Source organism: Anastrepha obliqua, chromosome 1 (genome assembly GCF_027943255.1).
Source record: "Anastrepha obliqua isolate idAnaObli1 chromosome 1, idAnaObli1_1.0, whole genome shotgun sequence".
Lineage (NCBI taxonomy): Eukaryota > Metazoa > Arthropoda > Insecta > Diptera > Tephritidae > Anastrepha > Anastrepha obliqua.
This window is the reverse complement of record NC_072892.1, coordinates 124,656,380-124,683,447: the sequence shown is the minus strand read 5'-3', so window position 1 is coordinate 124,683,447 and position 27,068 is coordinate 124,656,380. Positions and strand designations below refer to the sequence as shown.

Below are 27,068 nucleotides of genomic sequence, written 5' to 3'. Positions count from 1 at the left end.
TTCATTCTGTTCTGGCAGCCACGGGTACACGGTGAAAGAAAAAAAAAACAGCTGATTTACCGATACCACCCAAGGCGGATTCAATGCTGAAGCTGTCCCCTTCCCAGTTTCTTTATTTTTCGTGATTTTGACAAGTCTGATGTCAGGTTCCTTACCAATACATTACTCATTCCAATTGCGTTTTTATGCAGATAACACCGCGGCAAGAAAGTGTGTGTATAATTTCTTGTGGTTGGCTGTTTCCATTGCTTTCGCCTTCCTTTTGTTTGTTTATTCATGGAGTCTGACGACGCAGCGAATTTGGTAGGCACAATCTTGTATTCTATCATCCTTGGTTGGCTATAGACTAAAAACTAAAACAATTGCAAACAAAAAAAGTGTCCCTGTGCGAACAAGGCCTATGCACACAATGTCTGACAGATGACCTCAAAAATGACATGCAAAAAACTGACAAATTTTCCAACTTAGAAAAAATATTTTTGACAGTATCTGAATTGCGTTTAACTTAAATACAGGCGTTTCTCGAGTTAATTGGTTAGGTGAAACTCTAAACTGTGTAAGTGGAAACTCAGACTTAGAGTCTTATATATTTAGACTTTTCAAGAGCAGGAAGCAAAATACTTCTGCAAGTAGCTTATTTATATTAATAATTATATGATAAATAATTATTATGTATTTAGCCCTTTTTATGAACAGTGATAAAAAACTGTGTAAATCAAATATCGTGTAACATGAGGGAATGCCGCATTATTTCCGTATAACTCGAAAATCGTACAACTTAACTAATTAAACAGATATATCGCAATTTTCTTTGAGCAAAATAAATATATAACCAATTTGAAAATTAGTTAATTCGCATTCTATTATTTTACTATACACTTTTAACATTTACCCGCAGCATCAGTGAAGCCTTCATGCCACGTACAGGCTAACGTCTGTGCCGGTAATCTTTGCTTGAATGGTGGCACATGCCTAGAGGGCTGGAACCGGCCGATTTGTGACTGCACCGCTACGCTTTACGCAGGACCAACATGCGGACGAGAATTGGCCACACTAGCATTCAACGGCAGCCAGCATATGACTGTGTGGCTGGGCAATGGGCAAGGTACCAAAACGCAAACTGAGGAGCTAATTATACGCTTCAAGACATCGCGTCCCACTGGTCTGATACTGTTGACGAGCGCCGAATCGAATTCGCCCGATCGGCTGGAGATCGCATTGGTGGCAGGACGTGTGCGTGCCAGTGTGCGCTTGAGTGATCGAGAGAAGGTAATTGAGTTGGGAATGTTTTTGTTTCATAGTAATCACATGAAGGGGTACAATTAATTTTCTTACTCCTATAGAATTTACTTGCTGGCCAATCGGTTTTGAATGACAATAACTGGCACACAATACGATTCTCGCGACGTGCCTCTAATCTACGGCTACAAGTTGACGGGGTTCCCCCTGTCAGGGGTATGTTATGTATGTATCACCAGCACTTCTATTTGCCCTACTACGTGTCGTGCCGTGTCGTTTTTTTCATTCTAAAAAAATTTAACTAAATAAAAAGAAGAAAAATTTTGAAAATAGTTAATACCTAAGTAAACCAAGCAATAAGATTAAGGGACAGATATCCGAACTCCTTTGCAAGAACAACAATTATAAATTTGTTTGATTTCATTTCTTTTGCTTTTTGTTATTTCTTAATTTTCGTTTTTATATTAGTCGAATATTTTGTATTTTGTTAAACGAGTGCGTTGATGGGCCACAGAACAACGTACACAACTTTACATATGTACATGTGTTCGCACATTTTTATGTATGTATATAAATATGTATGTACATACCTACATAATTGTGCATATATGTATGTGTATGTGATTCAATACAGTGGCTTTGTTTTTGCCAAACGTACTCGGCATTTTAATTTCATGTAAATACTCGTTTATAAAAACATACAAATACTCGTATTTTTGGTTCATGAAAATGTTAGCCAGTACCTACTTTGAAACCACCAATCACCATCACCACTATCACTTAAACAACAACACCTTTGTCAATTGCGAAAAATTTAAGAATCGTATAAATGTGAAGTATACGTACTGGTACACCCAAATAATTAGGTAAATAAATAGAAATTGTCCACTCGTTGCATTTATATATAATCCATATAAATACATACATTTTACCATACCATTTACATGTGTGTGTTGAGAAGCGAGAGGAAAGTAAACATTGTTGGAAATAGGGTTTGGCGGAGAATCTGCAAACCACAAATTACTATATATTTTTTTCGTTTTCATTTTATTCGAAATGTACTTATATCGTTACTAACTTTTTGAGAATTTCCTCATTTTTACATATGCAGCTCGAGTGGGTACTAAGTGCAGTGAAATTAATGGATTCTTCTTCTATATAATTTAGCTTTCATTTATTCAAATCATTTTATACATTAAAATTCATTGTTGATGCCTTACTCTCATTTGAATATTGGTACGATTTACGATTGAAAACTTTCATCTATTCTCGTATTTCCTTTTCTCAACGTTTATTTTAACCTGTAAAATAAAATTTGATGATCACTCCTTCAGCATACTCGTATTATAAATAACACATCTCACATTCACACATACATACATACATCTTATAAATCCATTCAGCTATTATTCAAATTTGTTTGTTACGATTTTGTAATTACATATTGTACCTTTTACAATACGTTACTTGTACCTAACTTTGTTTTGTTTGGAATTCAACATTCGGCACCAAAAGACGTAATTAGCCTGAAGTTTTATGCAAAATGTTTATACATATATACCAAATTATACTTAACTCGTTGCAACACCAGCGAATGCAGAAGATAAGATAAGATAAAAATTAGGACGAGTGAAGTGATGCCCTGCCGCGGTAGTACTCATCTCCATACCAAATAAAAATTCACTCTCCACAAAAGGCTGCAGTCGTATGAGCTTCGCAGAGACTACAATTCATTGACCGCTGCCACGTTTCCTCCAAACCCAACAAAGCTTGCGCATAGTCCATATTTACTACATATTGTGGAAAAGAAATCCTTTATTTTTGCGTAAAATTTTTGTGCAATGGCTTAAGACTGTTTTATGGTCAATTTTTAGCTCCTAGACGAAGCTACGACTACTAACAAGAGCTGGGCATAGTGCGCTAAATAATTAGTGAAATAAGCGGATTTTTTGAAATGAAGATTTAGTGATAATGAAACCCTTATTTTACTACCACTAAAAAATTAGTGATAGCACAATTTAGTGGTAGTGCACTGCTACTAACACGGCGGCCAAGTTCGATTATGTGATTTGTGATTTTATCGACATTTTGGACATTTTCTTTAACATCTAAAACGCCTGATCGGAATAGACGAAACCAAAATTGCACGTAATTGTCTGTTAGAGTATCGACACCATAAACACTATTCACAATTTCAGCGGCCTGGCTTCCATTTTCGTCTTTGAAGAAAAACTGCAAAATGTACCGAATTTTCTCTTTGTTGACTTCCATCCATTGTTAATACCCTTTAAATCATAACTTAATGGAACAAAAAAAAAAAAGCAGCAAAATGATTGTTCAGTGTGAAATATCACCTTAATCTTTAAATTGTTTGAGCGATACTTTACGCGATATCTATCACTACAGCCATCTACCGAGAAAATAATGGATTTCTTTTTCTCCAAACGAATATGTGACCAAAGCTAACGGTGAACTTTGAAAAAGTTTTCGACTGCATTGATCCACCCGTAATCCTAAAACATTTTCACATCTCAGGTAAATTTATAGGTCCTAAAAACTTTCGCTTTGTCAAATCTTTTTTAGCAAACAGACCATTTAGATTAAAGATTGGCAATAAATTTTCCAACTTGCACTCGTTAAGCAATGAAGTTCCCCAAGGATCTCCATTGTCTTCTGTCATTCGCTTTCCATAGCATTCAACGAAATTAGTAAAATAATTAATATCAACAATGTGGCGATCGTTGCCTCAGGGCAGACGGTCTCTATAGCCTTTGCAAGCGAAATAATGCATTCGAAGCAAAATCGAAACCTCTCATCCGAGGCTTTGTTTTGCTTTTCATAGCCAGCTATCCTGGGCTGCTGCGCTTTCTCACATTAGCTCGATTAGAAGTTGTGGGCTGCTTGGACCCTATGCACAACCAACTTGGGCTTACTCTATACCGAAATTGCAGGATACAGACGGGTATGACCTCAGTCTTTCTACACTCAAAAACTCGCATGCAAAAACCCGTCAAATATTCCGAAACGTCAATACCTTCTATCACGTGATCCAACACGTATCTGTCCGATCTGCCAAAATGTTTTAAGTTTGAAACATATATTCTTCGAGTGTACTGCTCACCAAGATAACATTAGGATGTAGGATATTAGGAATATGTATGTAGTTATCTACAGCCAACCAGAGCTGTTGATGTAATGGAGAAGGTTGATGGGATTTAGGTTGGAGCACTGCCCCAGGCTGTCAAAGAAAGGTAGCTGCCAAATCTGGACCTTTACAGAGAAAGTGCTCGACAGTCCCCTTCTCTGAATCGTCTCACAGCTTCTGCAATGAGGATTAAATAGTAAACTTTGCTCTTCTGCGTGTATGCCGATCATCCAATGACCGGTAAATACAGCTACGTGTTTGGAAATTGAATGGCGAGAAGACCCCAGAACTTAGAAGTAGAACTTAGATATAGTTAGAAGCAGGAGCATATATATTTACGAAACTGTAAACTTAAAGTCAATTTTACTTTGAAATTATTACCCTAGTATATAAGGAATTAACAGAGGTGCAGTCAGATTGGGAGGCCACTTCACATTTAATGAAGTAAAAGTTTTGCCATAGCCAATCCTGCAGAAACGCTAGGCTGGTTTTGTCGACAGAGTACAAGTAACAAGTATTTACTACAATTCCAAGAAGGTAAAGTAAGTAAAAAAGGTAAAAAATGGTGGTGAAATTGAAATTTGAAAAAGGCGAGCTAAGAAGCAGAGAGAATGGTAACTCCTAAAACACTCAGGCTAAAATGCCCATTGAAATCAAAGCTTTGTAAAGTAAAAAGGTAGATAGTCAAGGACGAAATGAGACAAGTGACAGAGAGAAAGAGATAGGATAGAATATAAACATAAACAGGGATAGCTAGTCCTGTGAGAATTTTCCAGATTCTTTGGCAAATCTGAAGATATGCACCAGTTTGAGATATAGAATTTTACTCATTCTCATGACATCGGAACCCAAAATTCATAGCTTTGAAAATTAAAATTTGAATAGGTCGAGCCAAGGAACATCAAGAGGTTTGGTGGCTCCTAAAACACTCAGGCTAAAAAGCCCATTTTATTTAGAGCTCTGGAAAGAGGGTAGATAGTCAAGGAGGAAAGGAGAAAAGTATCAGAGAAAGAGATAGGAAAGAATAGAGACAGATATAAAGGTAGTTAATCCTGTGAGAACGTTCCAGATTCTTTGGCAAATCTGTAAATATCTTCCAGTTTTAGAGAACGAATATTACACATTCTCACGACGTCGGAACCCAAAATTCGTAGCAGGACACTCATAGATAAAGTGCTCAGTGCTATCTGTCTCCTTCAAGCATGGAGGTTTGTGTCCTGTAATCATATCGACCAGCAACCGAACAACTTTCCTTTTCTGTTCGGACTTGTCCCAAAACGCTTTGCAGTTCTGCAGCTTTCTAGACCGGACCGTCGCTCTTTATGTAAATTGCATACATAATCGCTGATCCAATTCATGAACCAATTCCTTGTTCTAGCAAAGAAGAACACTCATAAAGAAAATGCCCAGTGCTATCCGGCTCCTCTAAGTCAGATCTCCAAATCGGGACCGCAATGGTTTCAAGGGTGGCCATATGCTGTCTGTAATAATACCGACCATCAACCGAACGTCTTCTCTAGCAAGTTCTAGAAGAAAAAGGACACATTTTTCGTATTCGGGTTCATCACAAAACACTTTGCAACAGCGTAGAATTACAGTACGAAATTACCAAAAATCATTTTTTTTATTCTTCAATTTTACTGCCAAATGTGAAATTTCTGTGCTCTTGTTTGGAAAAGCTATCTGTTTTTACAAAAAAAAAAATATATTTCGGTAGTTTAGTTCTCTAATCCATTCCAATTCTAATTCACTATATCAACATCATAGCATCACAGTTCGGGATGAACCATTGCTTCCGTTACAATTCGCCTCCACGTCACTCGGTCATCAGTCACACTACGGGCCTTGTAAATTAATAATCCTAAATGCTTAGTTGGTAATAAAGTGGAAGTTACAGATAAGATAGGGTAAATATCCTAAAGAAGCCTTCATACATCCTTCGTAAGGTAGCAGCCATTCAAACTTAAGTTCGTTTGGTGTAAAATGAAACTATCATATCTCCAATCACATACATAGCTGAATAGTTGGGTTATAGTATAGGACGTACATATGTATATGTATGTATGCTGTATTGATTTTAAAGTTTAAAATGCATTTATTAGTTAGCTCAAGATATCGAAATTTGAATTGCAGAAACATTTTGAAGCTTTACGTTTATCCGCGATTGCTTTGGTGCCTGATGTAAATCAATTTAATCCTTTGTTCTTGTAAATTTGAAACTTTTTAAAATCTTGATGTCGTGTTTTCATTTGCCTCAATACCAAATTGCCTTATTTTGCCAGAAATCAGAATTGAAAAGTTTCTTCGGACTTACTCTTGAACATAGAGGAATTGTATGTATCTAGAATGTAAAGAAAATAAAAAAAAATCGAGATCTGCAAGAAAAGAAAAATTAGCGGGAATTTGAGAAATTATAAGTAAGAAAGTGTAGTCAACCGCATGCAGTGGGAAAAGTGAGCAATTGAAAACCTGATGAAAAGAAAACTGTGTACAATTTCAACGATTACTACATACATACGCACACGAAAATTGGTTGCTTGCAGTGACATTTTAGTTTATTCTCCTTCGTTTTTTTTTTGATGGAGTGCAATGCAAAGAAAAATTACCCAACAAAATATGTACATACCTAATTACCGGCGATACAAATGTATACAAATTAACGCATTGATGTCAAATATTTAATTATACATATATACATACATACATACACACATGCATACATACAAACATTTCGCATTGCGTGAATCTCTTTGCAGGCCTCCGCTAATTTTTTCCACTCTTCCGAACTCGGCAATATTTTTGCAGTGCAAAATCTGATAACTATCTTTTTATCAAAATAGCGCAATGAATATTTGTTAGTAAAAAGAAAGGTTAAAGCGAAAATAATTTTTAAAAGTTTGATACTTTACAAACTTCATTTTGAATTTTTCGAAATTTAAAGAGCTTTTAGAATTTTCCCCAAAAAGGAGAGATACATAAGTATGTATAACAAATAAAATACATATACGTATATATAAATAGGTTAAAGAAATTAAAAAATCGACACGCAAGATCAGGTGCACGTTTTTTTGTTGCTACTGTTGTTGTTGCTGTGCCCAAACGGCTCCGACAATTGCAGCAAAAAAATGTTTATAAGGCGCCGGGGCTGTAATCTGCACCAATTACTAATATTCTTCTAGTGTTTTATTCTAATTCTATATATTCGTGTACTGCGATATTGTTAAAACACCCAACTACTAACTTAGTTTGTGTTAATTACAAAAAAAAAACGAAAAAAAAATTATTAAAACTAACCTCACAAATCGTAGTAATCGCAAATGCATTTGCAATACACTGATGTACGCGTGTTTGTATTCACGTATCAAGTTTAACTTATTTACATATCTGCATATATTCGATATTGTCGCACAAAGCACCCAAAATGTCCGAATCGCGTGTAGCGGACTCCTACATAAATATATGTACGTATTTTGCAAATCTCGTAACCCCGTCGCACCGTTACCACGCAACCACCGTACACACGAGCCCGTCCTTGCTCACTAACACCGCCATTCTAGCTGCATTTGCACTTGGTTGTGTGTGCATGGCGCCATTTTGCCGCTCTAACGGCATCACGCATATTTCGCATGTTTCATAACTACAAACTATATATTTATGTATGTGTACTTGTACTCTAGAACTTCGTATTTTTTTTTTTGTTGTATAACTCCTAATTTGCATGGCACAATTGCAAACGCATTAGCAAGTCGCTGTGAAGTTTAGTAATGCCTGTCGTCCCAAGTTTTTAAACAACATCCACATCCCCATCCACATCTTGATCAGTATCACCTAATTCTCAGAGATATTTATCAATGGGCCATTGCCATCAGAAACGTCATTTAATTAAAAATTAATAGGGTTGTTCAACGATATGCTCCACGACATGATAATAAATTACATATTTGAAGGCGTAACATATTTGTTAAAAGCACTCAGCAACAAAACTTTGCGTGCAATTGCAAACATTTCTACTTTAAGCAATACTTTAGTAGTTTAAGTCATATCACCAGGAGGTTTGGGCATATTGCACTATCACTAATTTGTTAGTGATAGAAAGAAGAAATTCATTGTCACAAGTCTTCAGTTTCTCAGTATTATAACTATCCGCTTATTGCATTAATTATTTAGTGCACTATGCCCAACCCTGAACGCCAGTACACAAAATCGAAAATGATCCGGCATAATTATCAGGCTATACAAGTAAGTGCACTCTCAAAAGCTTGTTAAACTCTCGAAAAGATATATATTTCCAGGTTAGTTAAAGTGCACTTTAAAATTTGTGGTTAGGTCTAAAGTGAAGTGAAATTTATTAAGACGGTATACATAAATGAAAGTACCTTATCCGCAGAATGTACGAGATCGTCTGCTCCTCTTCATCGTCTAGGCAACTTCTGTATAAGTCATGTGTTTGCACGCGTATCCTCTGGGCGTGTCTGTCTCTTAGACAGCAATCAATGTGCTAAGACTATTAGTCCAGTCAAAAGAGACGAAAAAAATAGCCAACTTCGTAATTTTAGGAGTATGCGGGTTTATGGTTTTATTATGTAAAACCCATCACTGTGAACTTAAATTTGAGTTTTCGGGGTCGGGGGTTGTGTCCCGCGGCCGCCATCTTGGAAATAAGGGTGCAACTGGTTTTTTGCGATTATCTCGTGAATTTCGAAAGTTACGAAAATTTTGTTAAATACTTTTTTGTAGATAATAATATTATCTACAACTTTCATTCAAAACGTTTTATTGTTTTCTTGGGTTTGAGGGCCTGAAATATATGGATTAATAGTATGTAAATTTGGAGTTTGTGGGAAGGCCTGCTCGCGATATGATAGAGGTGGTTTCTAGGGGTTAGGGCTGTGTGTGACTCGGTACCCAAAGGTTAGATAGTGTAGGGATGTGGTGAGTCAGGACACTTATGGTGTGAGACAAAATTTTAAGAAAAATAAGACTCAATTCAAGAAAATTAGTAATCGAATATATCATGTCTATGTTATCTTAATCGATTTTCAGGTGTAGCAAAATTTCGAAACATGAAAATTTCAAAATGCGATATCTCTGCGAAAAAAAATGATATTTGAGCAAACAAAACGCCATTTGAAAAAAGAAGGATTGTGTTTAAAGATGCCATCCTTTAATTTTGGTGAAAGAAAACATCTGCAAGGCTACATAACCTCAAATATGGGCAAAAATGGTGTTTTTTGCACTTTTAGGTTAGGATATCTCGAAAACCAGAGCTGATAGAGCAATTCTGAGGCCAGATTTGGATTTAGCGCATCATATACCTTTGGAAATATATAGTCTGGTTTCTGGGTCTGAATGTTGGTTAAATTTTGTCGGCCTGTGTAATCATGTACGCGCTTCGCTAATGTATTGGTTGCTCCGCTTAGCAGCTCAAAATCATACGACTAAATAAAGATAGCGGAAAAAACTTTTAGACAAAAATGTTCACAAAAGAATGCTCTATAAAAAAGCTCTAATGTATATTTTCCATAAAATCAATAAAAAAAAAGTTATTACGCTTTAAAACAATGCATCCCTTAATTTTTCGCGTAATTTTGTTTATAACTTTTTTATTATTAATTTTACAATAAAACGTTTTGAATGAAAGTTGTAGATAATATTATTATCTACAAAAAAGTATTTAACAAAATTTTCGTAACTTTCGAAATTCACGAGATAATCGCAAAAAACCAGTTGCACCCTTATTTCCAAGATGGCGGCCGCGGGACACAACCCCCGACCCCGAAAACTCAAACTTAAGTTCACAGTGATGGGCTTTACATAATAAAACCATAAACTCGCATACTCCTAAAATTACGAAGTTAAATCCTCTTTTGACTGGACTATATGCTTATTTTGACTTAGCAGAGATTTTGTGCGTTTAGCATTGAGAGTCGGCCACAATTATAGAGCGATTGTGTGGGTGGTTTCATTACGCCATCTTCCATTTACAATTATAAACTATTTTCGCAAAAATAAGTGTCGGCAAGTATATGCCATTGTTTGTGTATTCATCAGCCAACTTGCTGCCAAGTGACAGTGGCGAAAGTGGCGAGACTGTTTCAATACCTTTAAGAAATATATTTTTCTTTGTCCCCCAAAATTTCATAAATTCGCTTTTCTGCATCTGCATTTAGTATTTAATTTTCTCATAAAATTACTATTTTTGAAATTTTAAAGTGAAATGTAATAATTTATATTATATAAGTATATTATTTTTTCTCTAAGCTTACAAAAGGAATAAGTGAAATTACCTCAATGTGAAATGTTTGCACGTAAAGTTTTATTACTGGGTGTACACAATTAATATCAGTTGTTTATCGCAATGTCGTTCTGTGAGTGCTATTTAAATCGCATTAAATGCATATATACAAACATATATCAGCTGATCACAAAGCCTCGCATAAAGTATCACCTCACTATTCACACCTCATTCATACATTTCGTGAAATTGCTTTAACCGTTTTTCGATATTCAATTCAAATATCCCAGAACAATTTAAATAGCTTTTTCGTCGAATCGAAGCATTGAAAATATGCTCTGAAAATCTGCACATAATTAGTTTCTCATAGATTTTAATAGATATTCATTTTGTTAAAGGTTCAATCATCATATCCTTACTGGCCAAAAACGATATCTTTCGAGAGATACTTAATGAACGATTATAGTTATCGATTACTATTAGTAGGAACTCGTATATCATCAGAACTGAGTATTGTTTATGTTTTGTCTTGTATTGTTTAAATTGTGAGCGTGTGGCTTAAGTATTCGTGTATGTGTGTGCGTAAGAAAAAGTTTTAATTACACAGAGATTAATGGAACATTAGGTTTGATTTTTTTAAGGGTTTCCTAATTCTTATTTTAATTCAATGCACTTCTAGATTTTATTGCTGAAATATCGTATTTGTTCGTTCTCAACTTGGCGCACTCTTTATGTAAATCACAACACATACAAAAAAGTAGTTTTTTATTTATATTCAAGTTATTTACTTTTGTCTTCAATTTCATTTCGGATTTATTTCTAACTCTAAAAACTCTTAAGATGCAGCGGTTTGAATCACTTGTCGTGTGTTAAAAAATAGTAGAAGCTACCATTAATAAAAAATATATGTATCCAGATTGTCCAAAAGTTCTTCATCTGGTTGTGAGCAAAACTTGCGACACAAAACGTACAAACCATTCCCAATAAAAGTCGAAATCTGTGTACTTTAGTTTTGATAGGGAAAAGAGGGTGAAATTTGGAGTCGAAATTTTCGTTTCAACTTTGCTGTTCCCGTCATCAGTTCAGAGTTACTTTGGAGTTGACCGACAATAAAATTTTCAGTGGTTCTAAATAGAAATCTGTTAGAATGAGAAAAAAACTCAAGAATAGAGAGATAAAACTTGATCTCCAATATTCAAGACGGTGATTGGAAAGTGAATGAATTAAATTGCAGGGAAGATGCAGGATTTTTGTTTTGTTTGTTTTTTGTTGTAGAAGTCGCACAAAGCATTGAAAGCCGAAGTCTGAGACTTGCCTTTCCGCTTACCGTATTAAAACTCCACCACAGCTCCGTTTCCGTTGGTCCGTGGTACTAGCATTTGGTATTGCTTCGCGGAGGGGGAGCGGTCTTTCTAGGAAAATATGCGTTGACACACGACTCTACTTTGTGATGATTTTATTTATTATATTGCAAACAGCGGAAACATTTTCTATCGGCTCAAGCGTAATATTCGACAGGTTGTTAACCTTAAGTGGCTTCCACACCTTATTGTTCAAGGCATTATTTTTGGTTTCAAATGCGGACAGACGAAAAAACAATGTTCTGCATCTTTAATAACGCACAGAAAGTACAGCAAGCATCATCTTCATGTCCGAATTTATGTAAAGTTTGAAGTAATATTTGAAACATCCATGTCCTGTCAATATTTGAGTAGGTTACTTAGCCAACTTCGTACAGAGGGAATTAGGCCAAAAGTTCAACGTCCGCTTGGTGGATTGATCCATCGACTCTGCCACTTCTGCCAACAATTCTGCATCGCTGTTTGACGATTGAACTCATTTTATGATGATTCAACCAGCTCTCTCGCCAAAATGTTCCAGTGTACAAGCGCTGCCTCTTCTGATGTAATTCCGAACGCGCTACACACTTTTATTCCTCAGAGTCGGCGGAGCAGATTTTGGGCGAGTATAACAAAGGGCGCCAGTCGTTTCTTTCTCGTGCTAACCGGCGCCAATTGGACGCACCAAGTGAAGCCAAGTCCTTCTCCACCTGATCTTTCCAAAGCTGAGGAGGCCTTCCTCTTCCTCTGCTACCACCAGCTGGTACCGCATCAAATACTTTCAAAGCCGGAGCGTTTGTATCCATTCGGACGACATGACCCAGCCAACGTAGCCGCTGGATCTTTATTCGCTGCGCTATGTCTGTGTTGTCGTAAAGCTTATACAGCTCATTGTTCCATCGCCTGCGATATTCGCCGTTGCCAACGTGCAAAGGTCCAAAAATCTTACGCAGAATCTTTCTCTCGAATACTCCAAGCGTCGCTTCATCGGATGTTGTCATCGTCCAAGCTTCTGCGCCATACGTTAGGACGGGCATGTTGAGAGTCTTGTAGAGTGTTAGTTTTGTTCGTCGAGAGAGGGCTTTACTGCTCAGTTGCCTACTTAGTCCAAAGTAGCACTTGTTGGGAAGAGAAATTCTACGTAGGATTTCAAGGCTGACATTGTTATCGGTGTTAATTCTGGTTCCTAAATAAACGAAGTCTTTTACAACCTCGAAATTATAACTGTCAACAGAGACGTGGGTGCTGATACGCGAGTGCGCCGCCTGTTTGTTTGAAGACAGGGTGTACTTCGTTTTGTCCTCGTTCACCACCAAACCCATTCGCTTTGCCTCTTTATCCAGTTTGGATAAGGCAGAACTAACAGCGCGGTTGTTAAGGCCGATGATATCGATATCGTCGGCATACGCCAACAATTGTACGCTCTTATAAAATATTGTGCCTCAGCGATTAAGTTCTGCGGCTCGTACGATGCTCTCCAACATCAGGTTAAAGAAGTCACACGACAGCGAGTCACCCTGTCTGAAACCTCGTTTGGTATCAAACGGCTCGGAGAGGTCCTTCCCAATTCTGACGGCGCTGCTGGTGTTGAGCAACGTCATCTTGCAAACCCGTATTAGTTTTGTGGGGATACCAAATTCAGACATCGCGGCATACAAGTAACTCCTTTCCGTACTGTCGAACGCAGCTTTGAAATCGACGAAAAGATGGTGTGTGTCGATTCTCCTTTCGTGGGTCTTTTCCAAGATTTGGCGTATTGTAAATATTTGGTCGATGGTAGACTTTCCAGGTCTAAAGCCACACTGATAAGGTCCAATCAGTTGGTTGACGGTGGGCTTCAGCCTTTCACACAATACGCTTAACGTTAGTCTAGAATAGAATATAATACCAAGTTTTTTAAGAGCAGCTTTTGAGAGGAATTCATTTTCCCAATTGTGATACTCACGACCTCATGCACTTTTCTGCCGCTTATTAACACTGCCTATGTTTTATGTTCCGCTAACTCAAGGCCTGGATTTGTGAAACCGCTTCGTTTGCTACTTCTGTCACACCCTATATATAATTGCAGAGAACGTTAATGATATACAGAAGTCTTACGGGCTATAAATAGTGTAAATTGTTAAAAATTAAGTCTAGCTGCCAAGACTGTTTCACCTCATCCAACTCGACAGCGGGGTAGTTCTTAACAGAGCTGATTGCAGTCAATTCTCTCTAAGTTGCAAAGTTTTTGGTTTCTGTCTGAAATCGAATTGACTAATGGCTGATGGCATTTTGCAAGCCATTTAAATGCGTATTTCTATGTGCCTTTGAAAAAGGAAATTTATTCATCCGCATTTTCTAGATAGTATAAAACGTTAAAATTATAATAAATAAAAGCAAAATTTAAGGAAGACTACTTATACACATATGCATTCATAATATATATGGGATAACTAAGCATAAGTTCACTTATATATTTATAATATTTAATTCATATAGTGTTACACACATATGCACTTAGAGGTACTGAACATTGAAAACATCACTGGTGACCATTCGAAAATAGTCAATACTGAAATTTTCTTATAGAAATGTTTGGCAAGATTTGCTGAATCGTGAATTTTTGTCATGTCGAATGATCGCGGCTCCGTATATATGCTTGCACTCATATACTCGTATGTATGTAAATATGTCTTCTACAATAAATGCTGGCAGCTGCTGTACTTTCCCGGACATTTCGATAATAGGGAACATTCCGAAACATTGTTTTTTTGTTCTCCAATTGATAAAAAGTTCGCAAATGCATATAGCCGCAAAGTTTGAAACAGGAGTGCGACTTATTTGGATGTTACTGCATTCACTTACATTCAGCCTTCGGATGAAGCCCGAAATTTATATAACAAATGCGTACTACTTCATAGTAAAGACTTAAAAAGTTGTTTAAGTAAATTATATAACAATTTTGTTGACGCCTCATAATTCATAATTTTTGGCACAATGCTGTGCTTATGAATGTGCGCTGGATTCCTTGAGAGTTTTCAGCGCATCGTAAAATTTTTGTTATGGCAAGTGCACGCAGCCGCATATGTACTTATACTCGTATAAATTCATATATTTGTATGTGTATATTCCATCTTCCTGTGTGCCTAGTAATGAAGCATTTCTCTATGAAGAAATTTATTTATTTTTTTATTTTAAAAAGTTCACATGATAATAAAAATATTAGGTAAACTGAAGCGAACGCAGCGCTAGCAGCAGAGGCTTTCGGCTGTATAAAGTAATTAATTTGATTTGGTTGAAGGAATTCTACTAAGTTTTTACTAATTACATAATTTTGGAGGATTTGCTCTTTCTATTAAATTTAGAATATTTCAAATTTCAATGATACTTTTATATTTTATTGAAAAGGTGACGAAATGTGAAATAGTTCGAAAATAAAGATATTTCTAAATGAAATTAAAGTAAATAGAAAAAAGTATTATATAAAGTATTATTAATGGTCATATTAAAAAGCAGCTGTAGGCTACAGCGTTAACATTCTTTGTTTCTAATTACAAACGAATTCTACTCCACTGCTATTAACATTTACATAATTCAGTCTCTTGCTGTTAACTTTTGGAGAAAAATGTGTCTATGGTGATAAGTCTTCATGGGACGAGTACCCCTCAAAAGTGCATCCGTTCCTCTCATTGAGACTTCTCTATACCTTAACGTTTTCTGATGTTTATCTACGATTACTATAGTCACGCAGAATGCCGACAAGTGATTCTTGTGAAGAAGCGCTCAGTTTTTTTTCTTGTTATTAATTTCTTGTTATGAAAAAACACATTTCTCTTATTTTTTAACTACTGTAAACTGCACCAATTTAGTAACCCCAAAACTGCAAACTGAATCGGAACAAGAACTTAACGACTCACCAGAAATGCTTGAATATTCTTTTTAATAATATATTTACAAACATACATACATACGTAAATTCGTATAGTCGTACAAATGGCTATCATATATGTGTACTATACGTAATTATGAGAATATTATCTACTATGCAACTACTTTTACGCCTTTCACTAAATGAATTACTCATTTAAGCAATATTTAATCGTAATTTACTACAAACATGCATACATATATACCAGTTATATACCTAGAAATGCTTCTTGTGATTTCAAGATATTGCAAAAAAAAAAAAAGTTGTATATTGAGGAGCTGACTTAACATAATACAACGACTCCTCATTTACAACCCACACGCACACATATATATACATATGTATGTATGTACCATGTTGTAATTGCCTAATAATACTTATGACTAACAAGTACTAAATATGCAGTAGCTGAATTAGGTGTGCGTTGCATGTGTGATTTAGTATTTTATCTAGCGTAAATATGTATATTCCGACAGCGGAGACTATTCTCGGTCGTCACAGCACTATCGAAATACGTTCCATCCACTTGGGTGGAATGTTCCATGCCGAGGAGGAAATTCAAATGACGTCGACAATGCCAAATTTTATTGGCCAACTACAAGGATTCATTTTCAATGGACAAAGGTGAATTTGATGAGTATTTTTTGTATGCTCCCGTTATAGTAAGAGTGCCAAATATGTATGTATACATTTTTCTAATTTCAGGTATATTGATATTGTCAAGAATTTGGGTCCTGAGTTATCGGCACTGCCAAGCACTACATTTAAACTAACGGCGCGTTTTGTGAATTCACCACCCGGTAACCCCTACCATGCTGCCACCTTCCGCTCGAAACACTCATACGTGGGTTTGCCGATGCTTAAGGCGTACTCAAGCGTCTCGGTGGATTTCCGTTTCAAAACCGTCGAACCCAATGGTTTACTGCTATATAATGGCGGACGTCGTAATGACTTCATTGCCTTGGAGTTGGTCAACGGGCATATTCATTACACCTTTGATATTGGCGATGGCCCAATAACAATGCGTGATAAATCACGCATACACATGAACGACAACCGGTGGCATCAAGTTAGCATACGGCGACCGGGTCCCAAGACTCATACACTCACGGTGGACGACTCGTTCGAGATAGTGACATTGACTGGCAATAGCATGCACCTGGAACTTTCTGGCATACTCTATATTGGTGGGGTTTTCAAGGATATGTACGCCAAGCTACCGGCATCCATTTCATCGCGTTCCGGTTTTGAAGGTTGCCTTGCTTCCTTGGATTTGGGCGATACATCGCCTACGCTGACTAGCGACGCAGTTGTGCCCAGCTCTTTGGTGGTGTCCGGGTGCGAGGGTCCGACGAAGTGTAGTCAGAATGCATGCGCCAATCGTGGCGTCTGCGTACAACAATGGAATGCTTATGTATGTGAGTGTGACATGACTTCATATACCGGCCCGACGTGCTATGATGGTGAGTGAGTGAGTGGTGCGGTTGCGGGCAGCAAATTATTAGTAAATTACTAGCAAACTATTCTATTCAATATGCAACAACTCGTAAATAAAATATTTTTCTTGCTTATCTGATTTTAGAATCGATCGCCTATGAGTTTGGCAACAATAAAGGCATAATTCAGTATGGCTTTCCGGAAAATATGCAAGCCGATACAGAGGAGGACAACATAGCTTTGGGTTTCATTACAACAAAATCAGATGCAGTTATTCTACGAATCGAGAGTGCAACAACTCAGGATTACATGGAACTCGAAATTGTCGAAGGCAATATTTTTATGGTCTACAATATTGGTACGCGAGATTTGCCTCTAGGTGAGATTGGCACAAAAGTGAATGATAACACTTACCATGTGGTGCGCTTTAGTCGCAAGGGCGGTAATGCTACACTCCAACTAGACGACTACAATGTCCAAACGCTGAGTCCCCAAGGTATTGCAAGTCCAAGATGGCAGACATCGCTTGTTTGATTTCTCAATGTTATTTGTGTATTTTAGGACATCAATCGACCGTTTTCAATACCATGTCCAGCATCCAGGTGGGCGGAAAATTTAGCCGTGGCGGTAGAACACGAATTGAACGTCCATTTGCGGGTGTTATTGCCGGATTGTCGGTGAATAAGTTACGCATACTGGACTTGGCTGTTGAACGTGATCCACACATAACCATACGAGGAGATGTTCAATTGGTAACTGGAGTATTAGATAGAAATGATCTGCAAAGAATGCAGCAGGTTAGGGAATTTATTTTAAACAATCAAACTTGCAAACTCTTCAAATCTCAAGTATTCTCATCGTAAATAAGTCTTGCAAAAAACAAAAAAAATATCAATCAATCAATCTCTTTCCTTGATTATATGAATAAATAATTTATGAGCCATTAATTGAACACTTAAAACTTTACACATACACTTACACATGTATAAAAGTCTGAATACTGTAAGGATGCCAATAATAATTTTATTGAGCAAGAAAACATTTCAGAAAGCCTCTGCTGACTGCAGCATGGATATGGACAACATATCTATAATTTTCTATAAGCTATGGCTGATGTTGCACAAAATATTATATAAGTTTGGTGAAACATTTTTGCGCAAATGGTTTAAAACTGTTTTATGGTCGATCTGGGCAATGCTATGACTACTAAATGCCGGTCAATTTCAATTACTTCTGTGACTTTATTGACACCTTCTTGAACGACGAAACCGAAAGTGCCGTTACAGAATCATTAGCAGTTACAATATCGGCACCATAAACACCATTCACAATTTCTGCGACCAGGCTTGCATTTGCGCATTATCAAAGTAACTGTACCGAATTTTCTCTTTGTTAGCACCCCGTATAGTCTAAGATCCGGCTGCAGATTTGGTGTAGTCATCGAGTACATGCTGAAATCCACATTTTTACCCACATTTATGATTAGGAGAATAAAAATTCACCACGGTGCCAGTAGAAATGTGGCCGAAAGTATTTTTAACTAAATTATTGTTAATTGATTTTGCGGGAAAAATTTAATTAACCAAGTTTTGAGATAAAATATCGTTCGGTTTACTGCAATAGGTAAAGACTTAAAAAAACCGTAGTTGCCGTTGCGCGCTTGGCCGCACCTCTCCGCAGCCAGGTATAAACAGGTATGATTTCGATATATTTATACATCCATAACGTATATTGATCTGTTATAGATCAAAATATAGCTAATTTTTTTCTCATTATTATGATAATTAAATCTGGCCGCAAGTTAGGGTTGCTAGCAGTTAAAGATGGGAAAAATTGAAGGTTGAGTGAGAGGAAGCTAGCGCGTAACATCACTAGTCTAACAAGGATAGCGATTGCCAGCTGTACGACATTTTAAGGCTAAGAATAAGAAAATAAGAATAATAGTTTTTAACGAAAAATACTTCGAAATTAGCACTGTATAATTTATATTATAACTATAACCTGTATTTTTTTGTATTAAATTGAAATTTTACTTACTGTAAGTGTTTTGAATCTACCGAGGATTTTGGATATCATACAGAGTGCCATAAAAAAATTACAGTTTTAAAACAAAAAGATAAAGAAGAATTTGAAAATTTTTGCAAATTTGCACTTTCGGCCACATTTCTACTGGCACCGTGGTGAATTTTTATTCTCCTAATCATAAATGTGGGTAAAAATGTGGATTTCAGCATGTACTCGATGACTACACCAAATCTGCAGCCGGATCCCGTACTAGTAACTCTGGAGCTAGTACGCAAACGAGCAAAACCGCGAGGTCTTTCTGGCTGCGGGTAGATCGGGGGCTCTTGAGAGAACTTCTAAGATTAACAAGCCTTCTCGATTTTGGCACGTATACTTAACGGATATTGTCCGTTAGGTGCCCATGCGGTGAGGCTTGGCATTGCGTCAAGCCCTTTCTGTAGAAGCTGTCTGGACGGCGAAATGAAATCAATTCAACTCCTTCTTTTCAGCTGTCCTGCTCTTGTTGGGCCAAGGTTTAAACATCTGGGTTCTCACCCTGTGTTGTTCGTCATCTTCAAAACCTCTAATCCAAGCCCTGGATTCTATCTGGTTCCTCCCCCTTTCCTGTACCCCTCCCCTCCGCCTGTATGGCTCAGCTGGAGTCAATAATTAGTCAGTCAGGAGCTATTTCTCTTAGGTGGACAAGCCATATTTAATGTACAGCTAGGTTGAGATGGTAGTTTACTGCATACAAAAATTTACCGATACCCCAATCTAAGCCACATACACCGTGAATGGTTCTAATATTTTCGGATTTTTGATGTTTTTGTAGAGAAATTCTAGTGACCTTCTCGTGTGAAGCTTTGATTACACGAATTAATAAATGAATGAGAATGAGGTTTACACTTCGACTTCATGGTCTTTCGTACTCTCTACTCATCACAGTACCTCATCCAAATCAACTTCCTTTAATGAACCTTGGTTAGAGCTGAGTTGAGCTGAGGTTATGTGTCTTTATTCAGCATACGGTCGAGATGTCTTAACCCACTATGCGCTATAGCTTCACAATTGAAATAAACTGACTTTGACTACACGATGATTCCGCCTAGCGGAATCTAATAATTCACAAGAGGCAGGAGGCAAGAAATATCAAAAGTTTGTGGGTTTCTCTGGAGAAAATCAAACTGCTTTGCAATCACGTGAAGAGATCTGTTGTAATTAGCTACAAGTCTATAATTGATTGAGAAAAAGAATAGCGTGTTCTAGATCCTTTTTTCTGGCTGAGAATACCATGTAGATTTCGTTTTTTTAGATTTTGTTTAATCGAAAACTGCCAAATAATTCTTGAACTGCCACTATCTGGACTTGAATGGCTCTATAATGGTCTGGCTGGCCGAATTACATATTCTGATCTAATTGTTTTGAATAAATACCCCAGCTCTATGGTCTACTTAGAAGCAATTCGTGTAAAGTTTATGGATCTCAGAACACTCTCGAGCTGTAATTGTGTGTGTACTCGTTTGTCATACTGATTGCCGAAAGATAGATACTAGCACGCATTAGATTGTCGTGTTTGGGAAATGTTGCATATTCACTATTTGGGTGTGACAACATCAAGATACCTCTCTGGTCCATGTTATCAATTGGTAGAAGGCTTAATAGCTTATTCATTATTAAGTTTGTATTGACTAAAGCCTTCTATTGGTATGGACCTGACGACTCTAAGGCAAAACAATAGGATCTCCCTCTATGGCTTATACATATGTAGTTAAGGGGGTCTTCTGGTCTCGAGGCCCTGAAATGAAGGGTTTTTTTGGGGATTGATTGTGACAAATCCTGTGAATATTTAAGAAAAAATTTTTTTTATTTTAAAGGTACATGTCTTGGCTTTTAAAAAATGGTTTTGACTTTGAAAAAAATTAACACCCGCGACCTGAAATGGCGCTGAAGACGTCCACCTCCAAACGAAACAGGTCTCCATTTTGGTCACGGTTTTTCCACCTGGGTAATCAGAAAGCAAAAATTAGATATGCGTTGTCTTCAGAGTTGCCCTGGTTAAGTTTTCCCGTGACAGATTTTTTTTTTTTTAATTTTTTTCAAAAGTTATGCAACAATTTGCAAAAAAAATTTTTTTTTGCTCATTTTTTGAACTTTAAAAGGTTATAAAAATGGAATGAAAAAAAATTTCAAAAATCGTACACGGAAAAACTTAGCGGTAAGTTTTCCGAACCTTTTAAGACCAAAACCATTGAAATCGGAGTATAACTACTATGAAAAGTGTGACCAAAATGCTTAAAAAACACGATTTTCGGGGAAACGCGTTTAAAGATAAAGTTTATGATAAAACGGCCGGAGGAGGGTACACTTCGGTGCACAGAAAAATGTGAAAAAATGCGATTTTCAAAAAATCCTTTCTGTGGCGTATTCTCGCATACACATACAACAAAATTATGCAAAATCGATTTTTTTTTCGCTGGAGACCAGAAGACCCCCTTAAATGGCGTAAACTTCCTACAAAATACATTGGTCGAACTTTTCCCCCAATTTATCTTTGATGGAGTATATATGCCGTTTACGAACTGTAGATGACTATGTGTTATTTTTTTATTGGCAAGACAATCATACCGTGTGCTTGTTGTCACTATGTCATAGAAAAAACATTAATTGCCGCGGACTCTAAAGTATTTCAGATACTCTCAGCTTAAGTTTTGCGCTTTTGTAAACACAGGCAACTTCAAATAACTGCCATAAATGACATCTACAAACACCTGCCAACATTTTTGAATAGTCTGTGTATTACGGAACTTTGAACGTCCCCATTCGCTTCTGTTGCACCTAATTACAATCATTATAATTAAAAGACTAGAGTGAGCTTATTTTGCTAGGTTTCCTGGCACTTTGCTTTTAGAGAGACTATTGAATATTGTGAGAAATCCATTCAACTACTGTTTATTCAACGATCGCTTGCCTTGATGAACTTTTCAAACTTCTTCAAATGCAGTTGAGAAATATCTCATAATTTCTCACTTACCAGCGCTACAAGACCCATAGAAGAGTATAGTATATCTTGAGGTGTACTACTACTATCAAATCTGATTTCGCAACTTCAGCTCGCTCACAAAGAGCACAGAAAACAAAAGCTGTTAATTGTTGTTAGCACGCCATTGTTGTTGACATTGCTGTTAACATTCCATAAACTCTAAGTTTACACCTACATTGACACCTCTACATCTTAGATATGCCTCTATTGGCCATACCTCCAGCTGAAATGTTATCAAACTTTACATACATATTTACAAATTCTTACACTGTTCGATTTTTCTTTTACTTGTAAATTCTTAATACTTTTCCAAAATGTCAACAAGCAAGTGGATGGCTCCTAAATTATTATCATATACTGTACTGTATATTTGTAAACTTTTCATACTAAATAATAACATTGTGGATTGTTTCGATGTAAAATATTATAATATTGCATTCGCATTCTTTCTCGTAATTATTTTTAAGTTTATTAAACAAAATGTCAACTGCTCTCAGAATCCAATCGAATTAATATTAGCTTTTAAGCCATGTATTATGCAGGCTAACACATACTTGGTTATATTAATAACTTTAGATTTTGTGAGAGCTGGTTGGTGTTTAAAAACGCTTATTTAATATTTTGCTACTTTTTCTGCTATTGCACCTAAAACAAAAAAACGTAACACACACATATTATATTTTCAATTGAAAAAGTTTATTTAGTGATAAGGTTTTTGGTTTTGCTTACTTAACTGATGTCTGTTCTATTAAGTAATAAATTATAATTTAACATTTTTTCTGTTCGATTCTCTTAACGGTATGTGGAACGAAAATTCCACATCAGATAATAATCGACTACAAAGTATTTTTAACAGATTTTCTTATACACAGTGTGTGCCCAGAAAATATATACACAATTTGTGTGATTATAAAAATAGTACTATATACACTCGTATAGATTACAGATTAAAAGTTTAAATTGAAGAAGACAGATGTAGTTAGAATTTCTTGCGTCAGCGCAAATGTTCAAAATACTGCCATTTTGAAGTCAGGCGATAAGTTTCCATTAGTTCATCTCTGGCGGTGCTTTTGGATAAACTTTGCCTCCCAGAACACTGCGTGTGAGCATCTTGAATAGTCTCGCTGCTTTCAATGTGATCAATGAGCGTATTATGATGCGTTTAGTAGGTAGATATCGCTGAAGCTCTCTTCTAACCCGTTTTTGCAACTTTACTACGCTTCTATACTTTGTACTTAGATGATAGCACTTTAAAATAAATGTAAGATTTTCAAAGTCTAGCCATTCAGGCCGATAACCTCTGATGTTAGTTACCGCCGTAGCCAAAAGTGGTGATGCTTGACTACCATTCGTAGTGACCGGGTTCGAAACCTCGGACAAGAAACACCAAATGATAGATAAAGTTTTTTCTAATAACGGTCGCTCCTCCAAACCTCCTCCAGCTTCAAAAAATAGCCATCAGCCGTTCGGAGGCGGCTAAAAACTTTAAGCACCTCCTTTTGTGGAAAACATGAAGACGCACACCACAAATAGGAGGAGGAGCTCGGCCAAACAATTAACAAAGGAAGTAAGCGTCAATTATAAATACATATAGCCATGGACAGAGAAATAGTGCATTTCCTCAAAATAACATATAATGATGAATTTCATTACTGGACAACCTGGTATTTTTATTTTTGCAAAAATCTATTTTTTTATTTCAGATAATCTTAAAAAATCAAAATAAATATCAATTCAATATCTATAAATATAAAGAGTTTCCAAAATCGGAATTCATCAAATTTTGAAATAGCGCATTTTTATCGCATTTTTATTACTATTTTTAACTGCAAGAAAAACAGAAATTAGTTATTTAAAATTTGTAAACTTTGTTTTTTAATTATTCACCTGGTTAGTACTTGGTTGAGTATCCATTTTTTAAAGCTGCTTCACACCTACGAGGCAAATTTTTGATATCCAAAAGGAACATAGTTCCACACTTCCTGTACTCTTTGCCATGGTTCATTGGTATTTTCAATTTTTTTGGACAAGGAGGTTAAGGTCGGGGCTTTGCGCTGGTCAATCCAGAACTGGAATTTTTTTTTGGAAATTTAATTTTTCACCCCTTTCACTGTATGCTTGGGGTCTTAATCATCCACGAATAACCAGTTTAGTGGCATGGAATCATCGAAATTTGGCTCCAGGGTGTTTTTGAGAATATCACGATAAGCAAACTTACCCATATTTATTATTATTTATTCTCACAATTAGTACAACTCCATTCCCAGAAAATGATACCCCAACATTTCAACTGCACCGTGCTTTACGGCCTTTGTTCACCGGGGATTGAACTCTTGCTTTTTTCATGATGAGTAAAAGCTTTCCCATCAAGAACAATCATATATTATTAATTTTAGTTTTATTATTTTCCAGAAATATACATATGTCTTTTTATGGACATTTTCGAAAGATTTTTTTTTTTTTGACAGTAGCGGTTTTTTTTCTGCTGACACGCGCATACAATTTATTTTCATTAAGACGTTTTCGCATAACCCTGCTTGATATACCTATGTATTCAGGCTATACTCCTCATTAGTTTTTAGCGTTATTGCTCGAGGGGACTTAAAAGGGTCACGCTTACTTTTCTAAAAAATTTCGTAAAGGTCCCAAATTCTTTTCGAGTTAGCAGTGAAGTCTTCTTCCCATTTAATGATTTTAAGTAAGAAATTTTATTTGCAATTATAACAAACAAGAATTTACCAAAAAATTAGCATTAATTATCTCAACTCATGATTGAAATAGAATTGCACTATTTTGTCGTCCAACACAATAATATGATTTTCGAATAAATAATAAAATAAAAAAGAAAAAATAAATTAAAAATAATAAGATTTTAAAGCGTGTAAATATTTTTTTGGAATACTCTGATCTTATATTATATATTGAAAATATCGGTTCTTACTCTCTTACATTCTAGTAATTGTTTTTAAAACGACCACACCATGCGCAGAGTGTTCCATAAGTTGGAGCATACATTTAACATAAGCCTCCTCAAGCGTTTCATGCCTTTCATTAATACTTTTCTACAAAATGAGGTGGTGCAAAAAGGCTTATCGTGATTGATTCTTTGTTGGCACTTTGTTATAAATTTTCAATATTCTCAAAAGTATTTATGCTAACATTTCACACAAATGATATAGCCTAAAACTTGAAGTGATAGAAAATGTAAAACAAATGTATTTTATACTAATAGACATAGTAAAAAATGTCATGCTTCACAAAAGGTACAGGAAAGTAGCTGTGACTTGCCATTGCCATATTTGAAAAGTTGAAAAAATTCTTTCCATTATAGGATATTTGATGCCCACAATACGTGTTGAGCCTCGGAGCAACCGAACGGTGGTCATGCACTAATCCATTCACTTAGGGCAACCACTGATGTAGTAGTTTTTATAAACAAAAACGAGCAAACTCTTTAAAAAATATTATCAACCTTAGCAGATCTTGCATTTATCATCAGACTTTCAAAATGCATTAAGCAGCTTCGGTGGGTGTTAGGTTTTTTTCGTAGATTAATTGATTAATTTTATTTTTTGTGTTCACACTTCAATCTACTTGTACTTTCCTCTCTCACTTTTTACTCACTTTAAATAATGCACTAACCCGAGCACATTTCTGACTCTTTTCTCCACAACTGTCCATTTTTCATAACTAACATAACATAGTACTCGTTCATAACATAACATTATGCATGCCTCTAATCATACTCGTACATTATACATTTTACTCGTATACTTATACCACCAACTGCACTGCTTGTCTTAACATACATACTCATACATATTTATACTCATACAGCGCAAAATACGTGTGGCTTGATTGATTTATTTCTGTATGAGCATTTTATATATTCTCTTGCATTTCATAACACCAACGAGCAGACTCCGGCGAGTGGCTATCCCGGTGCTATTGATGATTTAATATTTTCGGGTGCTGGTTCGGGTTGTCGTGGAGATGATGAAGATGAATGTACACCACCATTCGAATCGGGCAGTGGAGATGATTTGATAACACCAGTGTATGTGCCACCGACAAAACAAACAACAACAGCACAACAAAATGTTAATACAGACAAGACCAATGGCACTGAGCGCGCTTGTGATGATGAAGATTGCCTGCATGGATCTGGTGATTATGGCGAGACTACGGAGCAGTTCACATCCACCAGTACGGCAAAGGGATCAGGTAAGTTCTTATATAATGCTTTTGTTGCAAGTTAAGTTGCCATATAGTTGGTAGTCAGTATAGTCATTTCATTGGCATTTCACTCACAATAATTCTGTTGTTATTGCGCTAGCAAAAATGAGGGTAAGAATGAGAGCTAAGTAATCAAAGTAAGAAGAAGGAAGGGCCAAAATTGGTTACGAATTGATTATATTATAAATTATAATTTTTTTTGAGAAACGCGATTGTATTTTACTAGTTCTTAGTTTTTAAAATACATATATTCAGAAATGCTGTTAATAAAGCATGCCAGGGGATATTGAAAAGCGTTAAGATATATATTTTAATTTAAACATTTTTTTTACTTTTGGTTCACTAGCGTTAAGACACACAAATATATGCACATCTTTATGCACGAAGCCGTATGAGTAAGAACTTAGAACAGTAAACAAAAATACAAGGTGGCGCAAAATTAATTAATTATAATTTTTGCAAATGGCGTCGTACGTCAATCATAT

The 27,068-nt window shown here is 36.2% G+C and overlaps 1 protein-coding gene across 1 annotated transcript in view; it reads left to right on the top strand.

Moving 5' to 3' along the window:
- The window catches only part of LOC129235984 (neurexin-1), a 58,098-nt gene that overhangs the window by 20,573 nt on the left and 10,457 nt on the right, over positions 1 to 27,068 (top strand). Inside the window, exons 13-19 of the mRNA XM_054870103.1 lie at positions 899 to 1,269; positions 1,344 to 1,455; positions 16,343 to 16,490; positions 16,572 to 17,329; positions 17,449 to 17,799; positions 17,865 to 18,100; positions 26,268 to 26,571. Coding sequence (XP_054726078.1) covers positions 899 to 1,269; positions 1,344 to 1,455; positions 16,343 to 16,490; positions 16,572 to 17,329; positions 17,449 to 17,799; positions 17,865 to 18,100; positions 26,268 to 26,571 — 2,280 coding nt within the window. The remainder of the gene's footprint in view (positions 1 to 898; positions 1,270 to 1,343; positions 1,456 to 16,342; positions 16,491 to 16,571; positions 17,330 to 17,448; positions 17,800 to 17,864; positions 18,101 to 26,267; positions 26,572 to 27,068) is intronic.